Genomic DNA, 21,409 nt, shown 5'->3' on the forward strand with positions numbered 1-21,409 from the left:
TTAACTTTACAACAAAATTAATGTGAATAATTTAATTACTTGTGTAACGTATATAGTTTTCGGAACAAAGTAAAATAATTCTTGAATAATGACGACAACATATATTCACCCGTCGCAGTTGGGAAGAATGCGAATCGCAGAAAAGGTGAATTCTCTGAGCAAAAATCTGCAAAATTTAGTACCGACAATGAGTCTGCCCGGAATGCTAAAATAACTGTTATTTAGAATGTATATTTTATTAAGGACTGTTTTTAATTTTAAAATACTGGTTTTTTACATAATAGAAATAACTGATATTATTCAAAAATTCATAATTATTGAATACATATTTGCTTGTATTGACTCATAAATATTCATAAAAATGTTTCTGCTTTATATAGAAACTAAAAAAAAATCATTGTTGGAAAATGTACGTTCTATGGAGGCAAAATATACGTATTATGGAGGGTACGTATTATCGAGGATACGTACTAACGAGGGTACGTACTATGGAGGTATACCTGTACTCGACTCAACTGCTTGAAAAAACTGTTCGACTGGACTACTCGACTCAACTGCTCGGCTGGACTACTCGACTCGACTGCTCGAATTAGCTGGAGCTCGAGCAACTGGATTCCTCGACTCAACTGCTCGACTGGACTACTCGACTCAACAGGCCGAATGAACTGCACGGCTCCACTTTTCGACTTAAACGCTTGACCCGGCTGCTTGACTAAACCACTCGATTCGACTGCTCGACTCAAGTGCTCTACTAGACTGCTCGACTTAACTGCTCGACAAGACTGATCGATTTAACTGCTCGACTTGACTGCTCAACTCGACCACTCGATTTAACTGCTCGACTCGACTGCCCGACTCAACTGCTCGACTGAACTGCTTGACTGAACAGCTTGATTTAACTGGTTGATTAGACTGCTCGATTTGACTGCTCGACTCGACTACTCGATCCAACTATTTGACTCGATTGCTTGATTCGACTGCTCGACTCACCTGCTTAACTCGATTGCTTGTAGCGATATCATATGGTCGGTGTTAAATCGGACCGGCCCAAGTCGCAAAATTTTAAAAAATGAGGTTATGATAGCAAACGATCAAGAATTTTCTAAGCATCATTTTACTCTAATCAGACTACAAAAATGTTGCAAACAGCCAGAGTTAGAAGATGATTTCTCGAAGTCAGAAATTTGCCACTCGGTTGTGTCTGACTTAACACCGACCATATGAATCGGTTTGCGGGCAGACAATAAACGGTTCAGAGCCACTCACGCAAAAGAACCATATTGCCCGCCTATAGAATCAGCACAGTGTAGATAATGTTTTTATTCAGTTGAATAAAATCCAATATGGCCATAAAAACTGTTTGTTTCAGTTTCTGGCTGACTCTTCTATGTACAACATCTTAGAGCTATATTATGCAATATAAGAACTCAAAGAACTAATACAAAGATTAAACATCTTCGCAAACTACTCGAGCACCGATCTTCAAATCTCCCAATACAGTACCCACTTTCAAAACTGTAATAAAACTTCTTAGAAGGATACCATGATCAATCTGATCCAACGCTGCTTTCAAGTGCGTGTATACTGTAGCTACGAGGCACTCCTTCGTTCATGTTACGCAGGCCGTTACGAAATCAACGAGTTTGGCGAAGACTAAATATTATTGGAAAACCTTATGGTGTTTTGAGGGGATGTAGGGTCAAAAGCTAGCTCACAATGCATCGTTCAACATTAGCTCGAGCTCTTGAGAGCAGGAGCGTAACAATGTAATGCCTCGATAGTTTTCAACGTTGATCAACCTTGTTGTGTGTATAGAACATAGAATATAACTGAGTCTTTTCATAGGATTTGGAACTCAAACTGTTAGATTGAAGCATCCAACAATAGTGAAAGACCAGGATTTACCGAGATCAGTAGAAATTTTTTTCAGGACACAAGATAGAAACCCGTCAGATCCGACGACTAACGAATGTTCTGAGTTTTTCGGTAGCAATTTTGACAATCTCATCAGTCACGTGGAAAACATTGAGGCTGATAACTTCGTTAGAAGCGCTGCCAGCCATTTTTCCGTGAAAACAGCAAAACTATTTAAAGCCTGCATGAAGTTCAGGGCAGGCGCCCTGTTGACTTTAATATCGCTCAGAAAGTAGCAGAAAAAGCAATAAACAATTCTCTTTCATCTCAAAAATATTTATTAACACCCTTATGAGTAAAGATAATCCCGCCCAGTTATGAGCGGTGATTACTAATTCATGAGAACATGTAGGGAGAAAACTTTCACAAAAACGATTGTTAATGGAGGGGAGGGAAGCTCGTATATAAGGAATATTTTACATAAGAATCAACATAAATGGTCTGTGTAAAGTTTTTCGTTCTGACGGAGGTCAGGTTATAGTTATAGCAATTCAGGTTATTTCACATAAGAACCTGCAATAATCTGTGACGATTAAACTGTTGATAAATAGTCACCGAAGGCCGACTAATCATATATGTGCCAGTCACTTTGGGAAAATGCCAACACCAGAGGTTGAGTCAACATCAACCAGTTGCAGTTCTTAAGTATTCCTATTCTTAGCGGAATCCAAAAATTATACCAAATCATATCACTGCCCAGTGTGTAAGAGCTAAATAGCGCAGTGTGCAACGAGCAAGGAATGTACCTACTAATTGCATAACTACGGTACGTTTTAAAAGCCATAAACTCATCGCCCTGCGGTTCGTAATCCTCCAAGACAATGAACCACAATTAGTGTTCAAACATCATATTTCACGAGTGGATAGAGTCCACGTAACTCCCGTTCGTTCTACAGCCGTGGCAAATAGAGAGGGCAAATGAATGGTAGTCTATAAAAATCTCGCAACAGCTCTATGACATCTCGAAATGACAGTAAAAAATAAGTTGTTTTCCTGCAGCCCACAATAGTAATGGTCACAGAGCCGGGCGACAGAAGTACAGAAGGACGGAGCCACTCTCCGGCTGCAATAAAACTTGGCAAACACACCGGGGAATATTACGCGACGATAGACCTCTCCTACTTCAATCTTCGCCGCAGCCTCGCTACTGCTGCTGTCGTAACCCCGCGCCGAGTGCAGCGCCAGTTCGCGTGGCGGTCCGTCACTTAATTCCGTACAATATGCGTCGCGCTGTCAGTCGTTGCACTTTCCGGACATGCAACTTGCGTCGTTCGCAGTGGGTAAACACCTCACGAGGAGCAAGGAAAAGAAGAACGGCACAAGAAGGGCAAGGGTAAAAATCTTACCGGCACGCGGCCATAAAGGAGCGATGTATTATAGTACGTACCATATGCACCGCCGCATCAGCAGTGCGCGAACAAACTGAAGAAGTAAACAGACAGAAGCTGGGAGGAAGGCAGCGGGAGGAGGAAAACCGCCGGGTCGCCTCGTCAAGCAAAATAATTAAAATCATAAAAATGTGTAAACCACCGATTCCGGCCGAACCCTTCTTCACATTTTTTTTTACTTCAGTGAGCGGGCTACCCGCCCCTCCCCGACCAGAGCACCAGATTCGACAGGTTAGGGATACAGTTTTAATGGACACTTACTGCAACGCAGCACGGTCTGCTAGCGATGACAGGTTGCCTTTCGAAGGTAGCGACTGTTTCCCCCTTTCGGGAGCTTTAAATGTTGTTTCTTTGGGGTAATTGTTACAACGAAAGTCAAGCGCGATTTTCAGCCTGATTCAGAATTGGAAGTCTGTTTGAAAACAAAGAAAAAGCTTGCGAGAATCGGAACCTGTTTCATTTCCTAGAACTATTAATAAGAAAATAAATAATCAGTTTTTTCAGCTCGTAAGAAACAAACCGCGAGCCAATGCGACCATTGTTATGCGAACAGGAAGGAGCCAATCTCTGTTCAGGATTTTAGTCTTCATTCGCCTTCGGACGTTCGACGCTGTCCTCCATCAGTGCAGCAGAGCAAAAGCAAAAAAAAGAAAAACAGCGCAATAAAAAGTATTCTTACCAGCTTACGATCATATAATGGTTAACCGATCTTTTGCAGGGTCGAACAAGGGCCAACACAGCCAACGTGGGCGCATGTAGGAGGATGGGAGGACGATTATTCTATTGCATCATCGGACATCTGATGAACACCCGAGAAGCGGAAATTTGCTGGCTCGGTTCATTCACTTTTGTTCGGAAAAAGAATAAAAACGATCCAATGAGAAAAAAAACCTATGCAGTTTGTTTTCATTGCACTGCCCTTCGGTCTCGTGGTGATGATTTATGTGTTTAAATCGTATTATTTATTGTGTGTTAATAAATTACACGAAGCAAAGCAAACAAAGTACAGTTGTTTTTGAAGGGTCGTGTAAAGCAAGCGTTTAATTAAGGTAAGTAACATCTCTGTAACGGTGTCGGACGACAATCGGAGAAATTTCGTCAAAATCCATTCGCTTCCGCCCGGTCGAACGGCGCCACACTTTCCATCAGAATAAAAGCGTTCCTTGCCACTGCTGACTGTCACCTGTGCCGAACAAGCTGTCAGGGAAGCGAAGTTAATAATGCAGAGAGAACTGCATTCTCCGTTCAGCAGAGCGGGGCACAGAAAAACAAACCCGTCAATCGGGCATCGACTTGTTCGACATCCGGGCGGGAAAAAGTAATGGCGCTCTGAGCAGACACACAAAGTTACACGAATCAAACATCTCGGAAATTGCACATTGCTGCAAAATTGCTTCCTAAAAAAAGATGCCAACCAGCCAGCCAGGCAGCCAGGCAGCTAGCGACGTTGACGACAGCGACGACTGGATCTGACAGTGTAGACTAGCAGTATATGCATCCATCGCAGAACTGCCGTCGAATTGCATCACACCGTAATTGCACTCCCGTCATCAGAAGGAGCAAGCACACCGAGATTACTGAGTTCAAATTCATGCAGAAGAAACAACGATGTTTAGTTTAGAACTTTTTTTTCGGTAGATAGTTCGAGTCATCCATAGACGCTAGTTTATTAGTTTCGAAAGAAAGTTACATCACCGATTCCCTGCGTGTCATAAATGCATATTTTCCGAACTTTAGGGAAAAGCAGGATGCAAAGAATTTACACTCCATCAGAAAGTGCATATACGTGTTCGGGGAAGGATGAATGAATTCGAGCTATAAATGTTATTCTACTTTTCACACATTCGAATATCAGAGTTTATCCCTCTCGGCGCTGGGAGGTACCGAAAGGTCCTTGAAGGCAGCCCATCAGTGCAGTGCCGACTGACTGTGTGTGTAGTTGCAGCGGAGGGTAATAAAAAGTAGTCTGACATTTGCGCCAGTTTGCAGAAGTGATTTGATAACATTTCACCGCTCTTTCGTTCGTGGTCTGGTTCGTGTGCCCTGCTCCCTCCGCTGCTGGTTCGGTTCGGTCGCTGTACGTTGCCTTTGGAAGGATAATGAGAATTTAAATTGAGATTTTATCTTTCAGCTTTCACTCTTGCTCCAGTTGGGCAAACCGCGCCAGCAGCCGGGAACGTCGTCAGCTCCCCTAGCGTTCCAGCTGTAGCAGCTACTTCTAACAGCATAGCCCAGCGCCGCTTATTGGGCCAGAGTCGTCGGCGCGCCTGATTCATGGCACTTTTCTTTTCAACCATTGATTTAGTATTCTGCACCACGAAACTGCAAGGGCTGCCGAACGTACGAAGATGAGGCATGCAATTTCTCAACCGATGCAGTGAATTTACTTCGCCAGAACAACGTCAAGAGGCGTATCAAAGGGTTTACTTAGCTATCGTCTCATTATCTGACTTTTTTCTTTTGTTTTACTCTTCTTTTAGATTATTCATTTACCTAAATATTTACTTCGATAATTTGCAGAACTTCCACTCTTCTACTGTTCACTCTTCCACTTTTATACTTTACTGCTCTATGAAATTTCTCAGGCTTGACTTGAAATTTTTCAACTAGCCATTTTGCCAATTTTTCTGTTGGAAACTCCACTACCGAAACAATTTCTCTCATTTCATTGCCTGGCTTGTGGATCTTTTGCAGACCATTTCTTCTTCATAGAACTTTGCAAGTGGCGACTGGATGCTGCTCGAACAATTTGAACTCCGCAAACTCGCCATCGCCCAGCTTTACCAGAGTGGTGGCACTTCCAACGGAAACGGGCTTTGTAGTGTTGATCGCGTGATAGATTGGAAGACGATCAACATAAGGATGTGTCTATTTCTTAAATTACAGTATCACCAACGTGCATTGCCCGCACGTAAGTAGACACGACGATAAGAAGCAAGCGGTGTACGCGCGTTCTATTCGCTACAGGGCATCAAGATCGTTATTGGGGATATGATCGCCCGGGAAGAAATGTGAAGCAATTGATAGACCGGTGATATGCCTCATTGCCTGAACAACGAGACGAACGATAACCGCTAACGATGAAACTTCGTAGCTTCCCGAGGCCTGGTGATCTGAAGCAACTGTTGCCCACGCAAAGATATCCACGAAGCTACCTGGAAATCACCTGATCAACGTGCAATAAACCAGATTGATCACGTTCTCATAGATGGTTTGTGCTTACTTAACATCACGAACATACGTTCCCTACGGCGTGCGGATATTGACTATGACCATCACCTACTAGCAGTATATACCGCCATAACGTCGAAAATTATCGAGGGATTACGAGTCTTTCAGCCGTTTCAAAATTGTTTGAAATTATAGTGCATAAACAACTGCACAATGCCGCAAAACATTCTATATCCACGATTCAACACGGTTTTATGCCCAAACGGTCTGTCACTACAAATTTAGTGACGTTTGCGACGAAGGTAATACATAGCATGGAGGAAAAAGCGCAAGTGGATGTCATTTATACAGACTTGAAGGCAGCTTTCGACAAAATAGACCACAAAATACTGCTATACAAACTATCCCGTCTTGGTATTTCTACGCAACTGACAGCTTGGTTAGAATCCTACCTTACGGAACGCGAACTAAGGGTCAAGGTTGATGGTTATGTGTCGCAACCTTTCTCGAACAGCTCCGGAGTTCCACAAGGCAGCAATCTTGGGCCACTGCTGTTCATTTTATTTTTCAATGACGCTACTTTCACATTGGACGAGAGCTTCCAGCTCGTTTATGCAGACGATTTAAAGTTATACGTAACAGTGCGCACGCTAGAGGACTGTTGGCGCCTACAAAACTCGCTAATAGCATTTGCGAATTGGTGCCACACAAACAAACTGATTATCAGTGTTGGAAAATGCCAAGTGATCACGTTTCATCGTACGGTCCAGCCAATATTATTCGACTACCACATCGGCGGTGTTACTTTGGCAAGAGTTACTAAAGTAACTGATTTAGGAATTCTCCTAGATGCAAAAATGTCATTCGATCTGCATTGTTCAACAATCATATCCAAGGCTTCCCGACAGTTGGGGTTTGTTGCCAAGGTAGCAAAGGATTTTTCGGACCCGTATTGCTGGAAGTCATTGTATTGTGCACTCGTTCGTCCAATTTTGGAAAATGCGTCTGTCGTATGGCATCCTTACCAACTCACATGGTGCCTTAGGATTGAGCGAGTTCAGAAACGGTTTATAAGTCTGGCGCTGAGAAACTTGCCTTGGCGTGATCCCGAAAACTTGCCACCGTATCCTGATAGATGCCGGCTTTTGGGCCTTGATACTCTGGAACAACGACGGAAAATTCAGCAAACGCTGTTTATAGCCAAGTTACTTAATAGTGAAATCGATGCCCCTGAACTACTCTCAATTTTGAACTTTCGCATACCAAGCAGATCTCTTCGAAATACGACGCTACTGCAACCAAATTTCCATCGAACGTTGTTTGGATACAATGAACCGGTTTCTGCATGCATTCGCGCTTTCACGGCAGTTGAAGAACACTTTGAGTTTAACGAACCGACTAGGAATTTTATGAGTAGAATTAGGTCATTAGTAATTAACCGTAGATATTAACCAATTTTATTCATTAAGACATCATTGCCAGATGGAAAATTTTTAAATAAACAACAAATAAACAACAAATATATGCGCTCAATACTGTCAACCGTATACCAGACACACCAAAGTCGTCCTCCTCGGCAGAGCATTAGGCAGCCGGATAACCCGCAATCTGCCGAGAACTACCCCTAGCAGCACGGTGCCGTCGCATTTAGTTTTGACAACTCATTAATGACTATTTCAGGTCTTGTTAGGTTGCAGTACTGGTTACTGGATGATGGCACTATCTTTTTCCGAGGAATTAGGTGCGTCAATCCTTGAAATCGGCTCGACCGTCGAAGAGGACGCGATACGTGGAACACTCCAAAATATACAAAATGATTGGTTTGATGTAGTATGCAAGCGGTGGAGATGCAAAAGTAACTTGGAAAAATGATCTGAGCATTACCACTCCACTAGGGAGATTTTGGACAAATACCGACGAACTACGAACCAGTTAACCACAATTCTGAGCAGTAAAAAGCACCAGAAGGAGGACAGAGATCGTGAAGAATTAGAATAACTGATCCAAGCTGATGACATGCGTAAGCTTTAGGAGAAGGTGAACCAAACTCGTAACGGTTACGTAAGGTTTTGTGGGAGCTTGCGCAGCTCCGGACCAAATTTTCACCATCCGACAAATCATACAGAGATGTTGGGAGTACAACGTGCCCACGTATCACATCTTTATTAACTTCAAAGCGGCATATGATACAGTTGATCGAGACCAGCTATGGCAGATAATGCACGAACACGATTTTCCGGCCTAACTGACGCGACTGATTAGAACTACACTGGATCGAGTAATGTGTTTCGTGCGCAACTCGGGGACACTCTGGAGTTCCTTCGAGACTCGGCGTTTAACATCACTCTTGAGCGGGTGATCTCATGAGCGGGTATCGAAACGAGAGGCACGATTTTTACCAAAGGTAGCCAACTCCTAGGCTTCGCAGATGGCTTCGCTAACATAGCCAGCAAGTTGGGGATTGTGGAGACCATCTACACCACACTGAGAGTGGAGTCTAGGAGAATTGAGCTAAAAATGGGTGCATTGAAGACCAAATATATGAGAGGAAATGACTGAAAGCAGACACACGTGGGCTTCGCACGGACGGTAGCCGTTGACAGTGACTAACTAGAAGTGGTAGATAAGTTCTTGATTTTGGTTCGCTGGTAACCGCGAACAACACTAAAACACGTCGTCCTTCACAAAACGCTACGATCAAGAAGCCGCCGAACGAAGTGTATAAAACCCTCATTGAACTAGATTGGAAGCTGTGACGCTGCTCACGGAGGACATACGTGTTCTTGCAGAAAATGCTATGGACGATATTTGGTGGATGCGCATGAATGACGAGCTACAGGCACTACTTGGAGAGATTCCCAGCGTACATCTCTGGCATCTCTGGCTGGCAAATGAGTGAACATGGGCAAATATATCACCTCTGTTTTCAAACTCCTATCTCTACCTCCACGAGGTGCCGGCTGGGGTACGGTAGCCAAAGTTGCGCACCTGGTGGTACGCAACCTTGGTTGTCGTAAGCAGACAGAGAAGGTAGAACATTCGCCGTGTGGTTTCCGGCTACCTAATCATGCAGTTCGGCGCAGGTTTTTCGGTGCCCCTAAGTCAAGGTCTAACTCCGTGCCGATGACTGAATGGCTGGAGGGGTGAAAACATGCCAGTCGCGAACGGAGTGCTTTGGGCATCTTGCCCCTACTGTGCCATGCGGGGCTCTGGTACGGTCGATCTTTGTTGTCCCTTGCGTTTCGTGGGAACAGAATAGTAGTCCTGCCCAATTTCCCTTATGGGTTTTACGCCAAGTGCGTTCTGGCCAACTTAATTGGCTTCGCTTACAATTTGCTGTCTGATCTGTGTTGGAGATTGTTTGTGCATATACTCCGCTAGTCAAATAGTTAGAGTCGCACAAATAAATCTTCAACACAAACGGGCAGCAAATTTGTATTTATGCGAAAAACTTTTTAATGGCTCTGTCACCATCGCATTGGTTCAGGAGCCATATTTTCGCAAGGGGTACTTTCATTCGACGTATATTGGAAACCAGCAACCGAACCGAACCGAATATAACCGAACAGTACAGCTGTAGCAAATTTTTCCAACACAGATATCAAGTTCGCCGAGGTTTAATCGTCTCGCAGTAAAGAATTTGCAATCTGTTGGGACAACGAACTTGTGTCATTTTTTCTGGCACACTTCCCTAACACAGACATCAAATTAGACTAGGTTTAAGCGCGTTTGTAAGAAATCTGTTGGCACGAAGGGGCTTTGCTACTCTCTCTGGCGTACTTCCCAAGCAAGGACATCAAAATGGTCTAGGTTGAACCGTGGTGTTAAGAAATCTTATTGAAATTGAAATGAGGAAGCTTGGTCACTTGTTTTGGCTTACTTCCCAAGCACAGATATCAAATTGGTATAGGTTTAGATCATCGTAAAGAATCTTCCAACCAATCACGAAGCGAGAATTCTGGTACAACATAGGTTCATTATTTTCAATTTTTCAATAGTTCAACATCAAGAATCCATACTTTTCTTCATTTGGGTCAATTCTTAGAAGATTTTCCGATCGATTGGTGTAAGAATATTGAAAATCGATTGGAAAACCGCTGAGCTATTAGCGCTCAAAACCTTTCATTTTTCGTGACGCTCGCATTTTTCGATTTTTTGGAATGACACCCTATCACAAAACTTGCTGTAAGACGTAGTCCTACGTCAAAAAAACAGGAGGAGGAAAAAACAGGTCATAAGAGTGACAAGACAATTCAGTGTTTGGTGGAGCTGGTGTTGCTGAACGTGTCACAATCTGATCTGCTCCCAGCTGGCATCAATCCAGCAAACAATTTGGTTTGTATATCTCGGTTGTAATTGAGAAATACGAAATCATATCTGCATGAAAAAGTTATATTTCAATATACGTGCACAAGTTTTGACAATCATTTATAAATTGCGTGTGACGTATGAACAAAGGAGAATGTTTTAGCACGGCGTGCGGAGCGGCGCGTGCTTTCACATGTCTGTTTATAATTCTATCTTACATTTAATAATGCGATTTTGAGAACAGGCAACTTAATACTCATGAATATATTACTAAGTTATTACTAATTGCCTTTCTACTATATAAATATATAGTATAAAGGTATAGAAATCACTTGGAAAACCGGAAATGAAAAGAAGGTCCTGCGGGCCGAATGTTATATACCATTCGACTCAGTTTCGAAAACTGAGCATTTTCTGTGTGTGTGTATGTATGTGTGTGTGTATGTGTGTGTGTGTATGTGACGCTTTTAATCTCACTCATTTTTCTCGGAGATGGCTGGACCGATTTTAATGTTCTTAGTGTCAAATGAAAGGTCTAGGTGTCCCGTTGGTCGCTATTGAATTTCATACTGATCGGACTTTTAGTTCAAAAGTTATGTATAAAAATACGAAAAATTTGGGACTTCATTATCTCATAGGTCTCTTAACCGATTTGAACAAAATTGATTGCATATGAAAGATGAGCCTTGCAAACCCTTAACTTCCAAATTTCATGACGATTGGACTTGTAGTTTGAAAGTTACATAAAGAAATGTGAAAAAATAGTATTTAAAACATATTTATGTAACATATAAGCATTAATTTAATGAAAAACATCACACATTTTATGATTATTTGAAAATTACTGCTGAGATCTATCAAACGAAACCGAGTTATTTAAAATCGGACGCTTCATTCAAAAGTTATTCAAACTTTAACACTTAAGCATCGTATATTAAACCGTTAAAACGTGAAAATCCAAACATATCAATCAAATGTTGATTGTATTCAATGTATGAGATATGTGTGATGTATGTGTGTGTGTATGTATGTGTGTATGTTTGTATGTATGTATGTATGTATGTATGTATGTATGTATGTATGTATGTATGTGTGTATGTATGTATGTATGTGATGACAATTTGCAATTTTTAAATTTGCAATGAAATTCAAGAAAAGTGAGAAACATGTCAATTGTCTGAAGTTTTTGAAGTCTCTTAGTGGAATACGAACTCTGAAATTAAAGAAAAGAAAAAACTTTTACCGACTAAATTCCACTATTTAATATTTATTCGCGACAGATACGTATACGCTTTGAAATAAGACACTGATGAAGCCTGCACGTCGTAGGTGAACTACGTATCTGTTGCAAATAAATATTAAATAATGGGATTCAATCGAAAAGTTTTTTCTTTTCTTTGATTTCAGATTTAAATTGTCATTTTCTTCACTTGCTGTTACTCACAATTGTACAAGAAAAGCAAAAAGCGAAGAAAAGCAGTTTATTTAAGCATGTAGGTATAGTGGTGTATAGAATCAAAAATACTAGTGAGTTGATTTTTCCAAATAAATTTGTACAAATTCCAAACAAACTTTGCGCATCAATAGATGCTCTTTTCAATCAATAGATACTAGAGCTTAGAAATGTTATATGAAAAATAGGAAGTAAACGTTGCACGGTAGAAATTTTGTAAGATTTGTTTTCGTTAGCGATATTTTAAAGGACAGATGTCTTATGTCATGTATCATGTTTTAATAAATAAATAAAAAAAAGACAAGCACTGGGAATCATATCGATCGTATTTCCCATTCTCAAGCATGTTTATGGCGCAGCTTTGGCACTATTTTTCGAACTCATCTTGTTTTCCTAACCTTCTAACATTGTAAAAACGATGCGATCAAGCTAATGACTATCTTTTCATGAAAGTACATTCAAAAGAAGCTTAAGTTTTGATTTTCATGCAAAAATAATTATCTGAAGGAATGCTAGCTAAGAAATAGTTCCATTTCTCGTTTTCATATCTAATGCTCTATTCAGTATTTTTTTTCTAATTCAGATATATTGCAAAATTGAAGCCAAGCAAACCAATAGTAAAATTTTGAGATCAATCATTTTGTTGTAGATATCCTTTTTCTTCAAAGGCGAAATATAATAATAATTTTTCTGAACTCTTGTTTTTCAAAGATGCTAACTTTTGAATGCATGGTATTAATATCAAAATATCAAAAAATCTGCTATGAAAATACTTCATATTGTCAATTCAAAACCAGTTTCGTATGTGGCTCTGAAGCCCGAAAGTTAAGGCCGTCTGTAGACCCGTTAGAGGGTTAATTTCTAATTTTCTATACATATTCATTCAAGTCTGTAAAAATTATCTTTTGTGTTTACATTATTTTTCTATAAATATTATAAAACTAAATAAGGTGTTCATCAAGTAACGTAAATGACGCTTACATGTATTTACGCACCCAAGGAAAGAAAATATAATTATTCTACACAATACGTTGTGAATTTTACTGGCAAATAAGGATTTTGAGGAATACGGAACGGATATTTAAAAATATAGTCTAATATAACATCTATACATCTACAATTAAGTTCCTGAGAAATTAAATAATGATTATTGTGGCAGTAGAAAGGCTAGGTCACGCCGCTAGGTGGATTAATTCGGGTTTTACAATGTATAATTCACTTTATAATTCACAGTGATGAGTTGTATATGAGAACACGCACGACTGCAAAACAACTTATTGTTCACTTCGCTTTAACATACTCTAAACTCTAATCGTTATGCAATTCCACACAATGTAAAATTGTCATGCATACAACTTAATCTGAACTTTTTATTATCATTTTGTGTTATCTGGGAAATCGTACAACGATGTATGAAAGCTATTGTAAATGTCTTAACAAATTCGTAATCGTAACTAAAGCCTAATAAAGCGCGCTCAAGTTGGTTTAACAAGCTAGTCGTCGTATGTGCGAATCTCGGCTAGATAGAGTCAGTAGGATTGCTGCACTAGCCTCGTAATTGTCCTGTACTCTAACAACCGGCCGCGAAGTCTGTCCATAAAGAAGGGTCAAGTCTTAGAAAGAAGCCCAAGGCTTTGTTATCTGCTATTACTGATGTTAAACTTTTATATACATATAAAAATGCTAGCTGAGATTAACTCAAATTCTGTTGTACGTATTTCAATATTTTGCTGTCCGTGATGAGCTTTAAATTATTAACTTGAGCTGTGAACATTTGTAGGGTAACTTGAAGGTCTGAAGGCCTTAGGCATAAAGGTTTTCCAAATATCTAATCATAACACAGTGGGATCGCAGTTGGTTGTATACTAACAAGCAAGCGAGTCTATTGAGCTATTAAACATCTGTTTTTCATGTTAGAAGCGGCTCTATGTTAACGTCGGCCGATCATCGTTCTCCTGCTGGGGTGGGATTCCAAATAGTGCAGCAGGTTGGTCGCCATCATAAAAATTCATTACACATAGAGTGAAGAACAATAATATTCCTACTGAATCCATGACCGGACGTCAAGCTGTCAATCTATTTCAAGGGTACACTTGAGTTCTCTCCGATGTATTGAAGAGCCGTAAGCTCGACGTCATGGCGCTGCGGGTGGAGTGTCATACTATCTACTGGAGTTGCGGCAATACACACCCCTTACCTGCTCATACTGGATTTCTGCTTTCTGCAAATCTCCAGGATTTCTATTTCATAGTAAAGGTGATTCCTTTACCGAGTTATAGGTATCTTGGCGATTCGCCTTTTGGATTCTCATATAAGAATCCTGGTTCTATAAGCAAAGCTTTCTGTAAGAATCTTATGCAGAATTCCTCCATACGATTTTAATGCATGGCATCCCAGAGATTCTGTGGGAATCTTTTTGGTTTGCTCAAGACGAGCTGGGTACAGCTTTCATAAAGATGACCGAGTTGCGGGAACTGGTTGAGAATGCGCAGGTGCAGGTGCAGGTGAATAGCCGCTTTTTAAACATAGGCATCATCAACGTGCACAGCCCTTACCACGAAAGTCCCGATAATGACCAGATTCTGCTTCTAAGTGCATTAGAGCGTAAATACTACCACTGTCCAAACATAACGTCAAGATCGTCATCGGGGATTCAAATGCCCAGGTTGGCTAAGAGAAGGACTATAAACCGGTGATTACTCTGCGTCAGCTACTAGTTAAGTTCCAGATATACAACTTGCAGACCCCTCATCTGTTTGTTGACTTTAAGGTTACGTACAATTCAGTCAAACGAAATGATCAGTACTACGAGTACGCCCTACTAGCACGGTTGTTACAAAATTGTTGTGGTAGCCGATATATGACTAATTGCAGTCGTAATTCGGTTGCTTCAACTAAATGGACCTCAAGTGTTCCACTTGGGTGGGTCTCACTATAACACAGCCAAAACGAAGAACATGCTTGCTGACAGGGAACGTGCGAGTCCAAATAGTGTTGGTGCCGAGATAAAACTGGATGCGGAACTATATGAACTTTACGAATATTAATCATGGATACTAAAGGAAAGTGATCGGCGAGTGTTTGGGGTTTGTGAGCGTAAAATTGGATTGAAATGATGAAAAATGGAGTGTGGCACAGCTGCTTGAACCCCGAGCTGAATCAAGTGATACAAATATGCTGATACAATGAAGGGGGTATAATGTGGTAGAATGCCGTGGGCTGGACACGTGACCAGAATGCCCGACGAAAGATTAGCCAAAAGAATTTTCAGCAGAGAACCAAGAAGAGGCCATATACTTCAAGGCACATCCCGCAATGCAAGTTGATCTGGTGATCGAGAGGATTGAAAAACAGCAGTCAAAGTTGATTGAACACGGAAAGAAATTTGATTCCGATGCCATGAATGAAATCGTAAAATCATGAATGGGAGTTCATGTAAAATCATGACTGAACTGCCATATCAGACAGCACAAAATCATGAATCATGATTTTGCGTTGTGTTGTACTGCAAGAAGCTCGTGATATCATGATTTTTATTCATGGTGTATTTTCATAAATCATGAGCTAGAAACCGGGAATCATGAGTCATTTTACTCGTTTTGCAGATCAAATTTATACCCGTGAAGTTTTTACAGCGTCTAAGCAGAATACGAAACCTGAAATGGCTAGCAGCCAAAGACTGACAGTACTGGAGGAACCCCAAGTAACACACAAAACAAGTTAGAAAATAATATTCGTGGAAATTAGTCGCTTAAGCGTACTATAAACGTACTTTGAAAACATATGTCGTTATTATTAAGGTTTTGAGATGTTTTGGGATAACATGAATTTATTTGACAGCTCATATCTAATGTATAATGTTTGTTTTGTCAACATGTCAACACGAAGTTTTTATTACGTCACCATTACTAAATTTAAACTACTGGAAGAACAAGTTGTAGCTTATGCTATAATAACGTTTTAAATTGGTATGAAATAACCTGATACATACTTCTTTCAATTCTTGTTTCATTAGACTTAAGTTTTTTGCGCTTTTCAGGTAATAGAGAAGTTCTGATATATGTAATATTATACTATTCGATAACAAGCTGTGTTGCTTGGGACATAATTCAATGATGAATGAGTCAGAACGCTAATCCGAAGACTTCAAATTATAATTATGGTGAACGTTTCTAAAATGTTCTCCATATTTTTTTACGTTATTGAGAATGGTGTTTTTTAAAAACGCTTTTTATACGTAAACTTTGGGCCTAATCAGAGTAGGTGTATTAAAAGCAGCATCTTGTCGGCAAGGAACGCTTTTTCTATTTTTTTCCAGTGTTAATTTTTCTTCATTACTACTGCTTTTCTGTACTACTACTATGCTTTTTTTTTTTTTTTTGGAATGGGATTTGACTACTTTGTCCATTAATTTGAACTTTTGTAGTATATCCCTGTTTACCGTACGTGCCATGCAAGCCAATTGCCATTATAGACAACTAGTCATTTGCTCCTGCACGCTCCCAGTCAGGTATAATATGGTTTATGAAACCGATAACCTTCCCGGGATTGGCAGACCAAATTTCACTAGGAGATAAGCATCTCTTGTCAAGAAATTTAGCTCTGCTCGTGTAAAGCGCACTACAACTGCAGAGCAGGTGCTCCGACGTTTCGCTTTCAAGATTGCAGAAGCGACAGACATCATTGTCAACACGACCCATGTTCTTCAAATGATGTCTACTCGGACAGTGCCCTGTTACTAGGCCGGTGTATGTACACAGAGCTCTCTTGTTGAGCTCTATGAGCTTTTTAGTAGTTTTTACGTTTGGATTAATGAATCTTTTTGACTGGTTACAACCTCTGACAGCCATCCAATTGGCCGTCACCTTTTGTTCTTCCCAGCGTTTAAGTTCCATTTTGATTGTGCATTTTGATATACCGCAAAAAGGCTCCGGACCGATGAATTCCGAATTGGAGCCCGCTTTTGCTAGCTCGTCTGCTATTTCATTGCCTTCAATGCCACAATGCCCTGGAACCCAGTATAGATTTACTGTATTCATTTGGCATAGCTGCCGTAATGAAAGAATGCAATCCCAGACTATTTTTGATGTGCATTTGCAAGCGCTTATCGCTTTCAATGCTGCTTGACTGTCAGAGAAAATGCATATATTTGCATGCTTATATCTTCTTCTCAAGCAAACATTCACACATTCAATTATTGCAAAGATCTCCGCCTGAAACACAGTTGGCCATAGTCCCATAGCCACTGATATTTTTGTTCCAGGGCCATAGATTCCAGCACCAGTTTTTGAACCAATTTTTGAGCCATCCGTGAAAAATATCGTTGAGCCTTGACGAACCATAGAAACTCCCCTCTCCCAGTCGGAGCGTGAAGTTTCACACACCTTGTAGGGAGTATCATAGTTATCCTCCGGATTCATCCAATCTCCGTTCATACTTAGCACGGGCCCGATTTTGAAAAGTTTCAGAATATTCATGTGACCAGAAAGATCCGAAATATGCCTGAACCTTTTAAGCCTTAGAGCACTTTTTTCCGCTTCTATTTGTACGAATTCATGCAAAGGCAGCAGATTGAGAATTGCATTTAGGGCTTTCGATGGAGTGCTACGCATCGCTCCCGTTATTGCAATGCTCGCAAGTCGTTGGAGTTTTGCAAGTTTTGCTTCGGCGGTAACTTCTTTTGTTTTTGGCCACCACACTAACGAGGCGTACGTTACTTTTGGTCGTATGATAGCCGTGTAGATCCACATGATCATTTTAGGTTTTAAACCCCATTTTCTACCAACGGTTTTCGAGCACAACCATAATGCACTGACTGCCTTGCTTATCACGGCGTCGAGATGTGCATTCCAGTTGAGCTTAACATCTAGGACCAATCCTAGAAATTTGACCTGTTCACTAAATTGGATTTCTCTGTTTTCCAGCTTGAGAGGCTTCAAGTTGAGTTTCCTCCTCTTTGTGAATGGGACGATTACGACTTTTGCCGGATTAATGCTAAGGCCCTCCTTTCTACACCAGATTTGGGTATGTTTCAGAGCCTGTTGCATTCTTTCTGAAACCGTATTATCGAATTTCCCTCTTACCATGATGACCAAATCGTCTGCAAAGCCTACAACTTCGAAACCTTTTGCTTCAAGAGTTCTGAGTAAATCGTCTACCACCAAGGACCACATAAGTGGCGAAAGAACACCTCCTTGAGGACAACCTTTCATAGCCTTTATCATTATAGACGATCCACCAAGCTTAGAAGTGATTTCTCTTTTTGCAAGCATTGTATGAATCCAGTCAACAATGTACTTGTTAAATTTTCTTCGTTTCATAGCATTTTCCATAGATGTGTAGGAAGTATTATCGAAAGCTCCCTCAATATCCAAGAATGAACAAAGAGCGAGTTCTTTAACTGAAAGGGATTTTTCAATTCTTCCCACAAGCGAATGGAGCGCTGTGACTGTTGAGCTGCCAGCTCGGTATGCATATTGAAATTTAGATAATGGATAAGATTGCATGTACGTTGAATCGATGTAATCCTTCAGAACTTTTTCCATTGTCTTCAACAGTACCGAAGATAGACTAATGGGTCTGAAGGATTTGGGATTCGTCCTATCTCTCCTACCACCTTTTGGTATGAAGATGACTTTTACTAATCGCCATGTCGATGGAATATAATTCAACCTTAAGCTTGCCCTGAAAACCTTAGTAAGGGTCTATGCTACTATGCTTTAACTTTCTATTTATGTATTTTTTACACTTAAATTCCTGCATTCTTTTTCATTCAAAAGCCCAAAACACGCTCCTGAACGCCAACAGGCCGCCTAGATAAGGCCACACACAAATCGCGCGATATTGAATCTTCACTGCATACCGCGCTGCTACTGCTGCTGCTGCTGCTGTATACTTCAAAGGCAACCCCCGTCCGTCGGCACGAAGCAAGCACCGGAAGGACCTGGACAGTAACAAGCACCAGAACCCACCACATCCTTGGCTGGAGTCGAGAGTGCTGGAACTTACTTTGACACACTGCACCCGGTGCGGTGGTTGGCTGGCTAGCTGGCTGGTTCAAGCGTAGTAATCAGAGCAGGAAGTAGTTCGGCTTGTGAGCAGGCGATTCTGCTTTTCTCTTTCAGCATCGTAACGCCCGCTTGAATGGAGGGGGCAATGGGGCAGGACAGGCACAAGTGAGACAAGTGGAAATATGTTGACTTACAAGAAAGTGGTTTTGTAAGTGTGGCTTGACTTGTGGCATACACAGACACAGACACTAGAAAGAAAACTAGGTTTTACATCGGTTTTTCCCCACTGATCCAGTTTTCCCCGAAGAGTTGCAGGCCTCGCAGGCCTGGCCGGGAAGGCGGGAAAGTGATTCCGGAAGATGCTACTGAACGCTCTGCCAGCAGAGGCAGAGGCAGAGCGCCATGCTAATGACACGGCGGTGCTGGTGGAGAAGCATGTGAGAATACAAAATTAGGGCAATATTCACTGCCGGAGGCCGTCCGGAATGGGTTTTCTGTTCTGCATGTTAGGGTAGGTTCGGTTTCGTGTTCAAGTGAAGATTTTTAGCCGGAGCGATCCAAAAGGGTTCTTTGCGAATTAACGCTCTCTTTTTAGAACTGCTGGTACATATTTGTAGCTCGGCGATGTACCTACCAAATGACATTTGACTTGCTAGATTCAGTCTTTGATTGCAGTAAATTATTCTATTTTTTTTCGTTGTTCGTTCAACTCATTATGCTGTTGCTGAAAGTTAACTGCTGAATCGACACTAATGACTTTGCCGGTTTCGAGCCAGGCAATTTGGAAGTAATTTGTTTTTTGCGAAGTAACTGAACAGTGGAAAAAGAAATTAGTTAAAAGCTTCAGTTTTGTACTTTCTACGGCAGTCACTAATTATAACTTGGCAATGCATCAAAGCTGCTCTAAATGTGCATCTGTTAGGAATCTTTAGAGCAAACAAACAAATGTCTGGAATCGAGTTCACCACTTAACTGGACTTATTTTCATAATTACTGATGCATTTATGGAAAATTTCAGATAAAATACTTAATGATGTTCGAGAAATCCTAACAATCCTAGAGATATAAGTAATAAGATTCAACTAATGTTTACATTCCTTCCCCTGATTGACGGTGTGGCGAACGCTATAGTTATCCATTTCCAATCAATCTGCATAATTTGCCTCATCACGTGACGGACGGCACACACTCACGGCGTCCCTGTTCGAAGGTGTTGCCCGCCGAGAGGCATGCTAATTACAACCGAGATAAAAATAAATAACAAAATAACTGTTAATGGACTACTTATGTTAGCACCCACTCTGGTGCTGCTGTTGCTGCAGCTGCTGCGGACGGACAGGACAGTTGTCAGATGCACCAACGCAGCCTGCAAATGCGTCCGCCCGTCCGTCGTCCGGCTAAATATAGAAGAAACATGACACACTCAAGAAAATTACCTTCCGAGTAATCAATAACGCCAATTAGCACCATAATCACCAGCATTAGCTTCACGCCGATACCACCGATGCCTGGCAGCAGCAGCGGCGGCCAGCCACGCTGACGGCAGCTCCGGCGGCTGTGGTTTGTGTTGGTGGTGGTGGTGGAGGTGGTGGTGGGACGATCGTGGGAACGCGGGGTGCCACACATTTTCCTACCATTATCTTCATATGTTGTCACTTGCTTATTATAATTTCCACATTCACTGCCATAATTTTCAAATGGCTCTTCTTGCCTTGCCACACTGCCAACAGAAGCTGTCGGGGTACTGATCGGGGGCCATCGGTTAAGAAGCTTTTCTCTGGAGGATATAGAAACTAAGAGGGACGAAACTAAGGACGGAATAGAGCTGAACCACTGTCGCAGCATCCAGTCACACTTTGGCTGTCGATGATGATGTCCGCGGGGTTGCTGCCGTTGCTCTAGGTCGTCACCGGAAGGAACACCTTTGCCACTTTTTCCACTCAAACTATTATTGTAATCAGTAGTGCCACACCTTCTTCTTCCGGTAGGACGTCTGTACAATTCTGACGGTTCCCCGGTGGAACCACGTTGGTTATATATGCAATAAATTGACGCGTTATTTCGAGTGGCAGCACACTTTGCATAATTTATGCCGCTGTCTAATTTTAGCCCAGCAGTGACTGATGGTGGAACGCTCATTTTCACAGGTCGCAGCTTTCCAGCTC

At 41.3% G+C, this 21,409-nt stretch overlaps 1 protein-coding gene across 1 annotated transcript in view; it reads right to left on the reverse strand.

The window, feature by feature from the left end:
* LOC128734096 (uncharacterized) overlaps positions 1–21,206 on the reverse strand; it is a 143,599-nt gene extending 122,393 nt beyond the window's left edge. Inside the window, exon 1 of the mRNA XM_053828110.1 lies at positions 20,681–21,206. Within this exon, the coding sequence (XP_053684085.1) occupies positions 20,681–21,089 (409 nt within the window). The 5' untranslated portion in view covers positions 21,090–21,206. The remainder of the gene's footprint in view (positions 1–20,680) is intronic.
* Positions 21,207–21,409: the final 203 nt, after the last annotated feature.

Source organism: Sabethes cyaneus, chromosome 2, assembly GCF_943734655.1.
Source record: "Sabethes cyaneus chromosome 2, idSabCyanKW18_F2, whole genome shotgun sequence".
NCBI lineage: Eukaryota > Metazoa > Arthropoda > Insecta > Diptera > Culicidae > Sabethes > Sabethes cyaneus.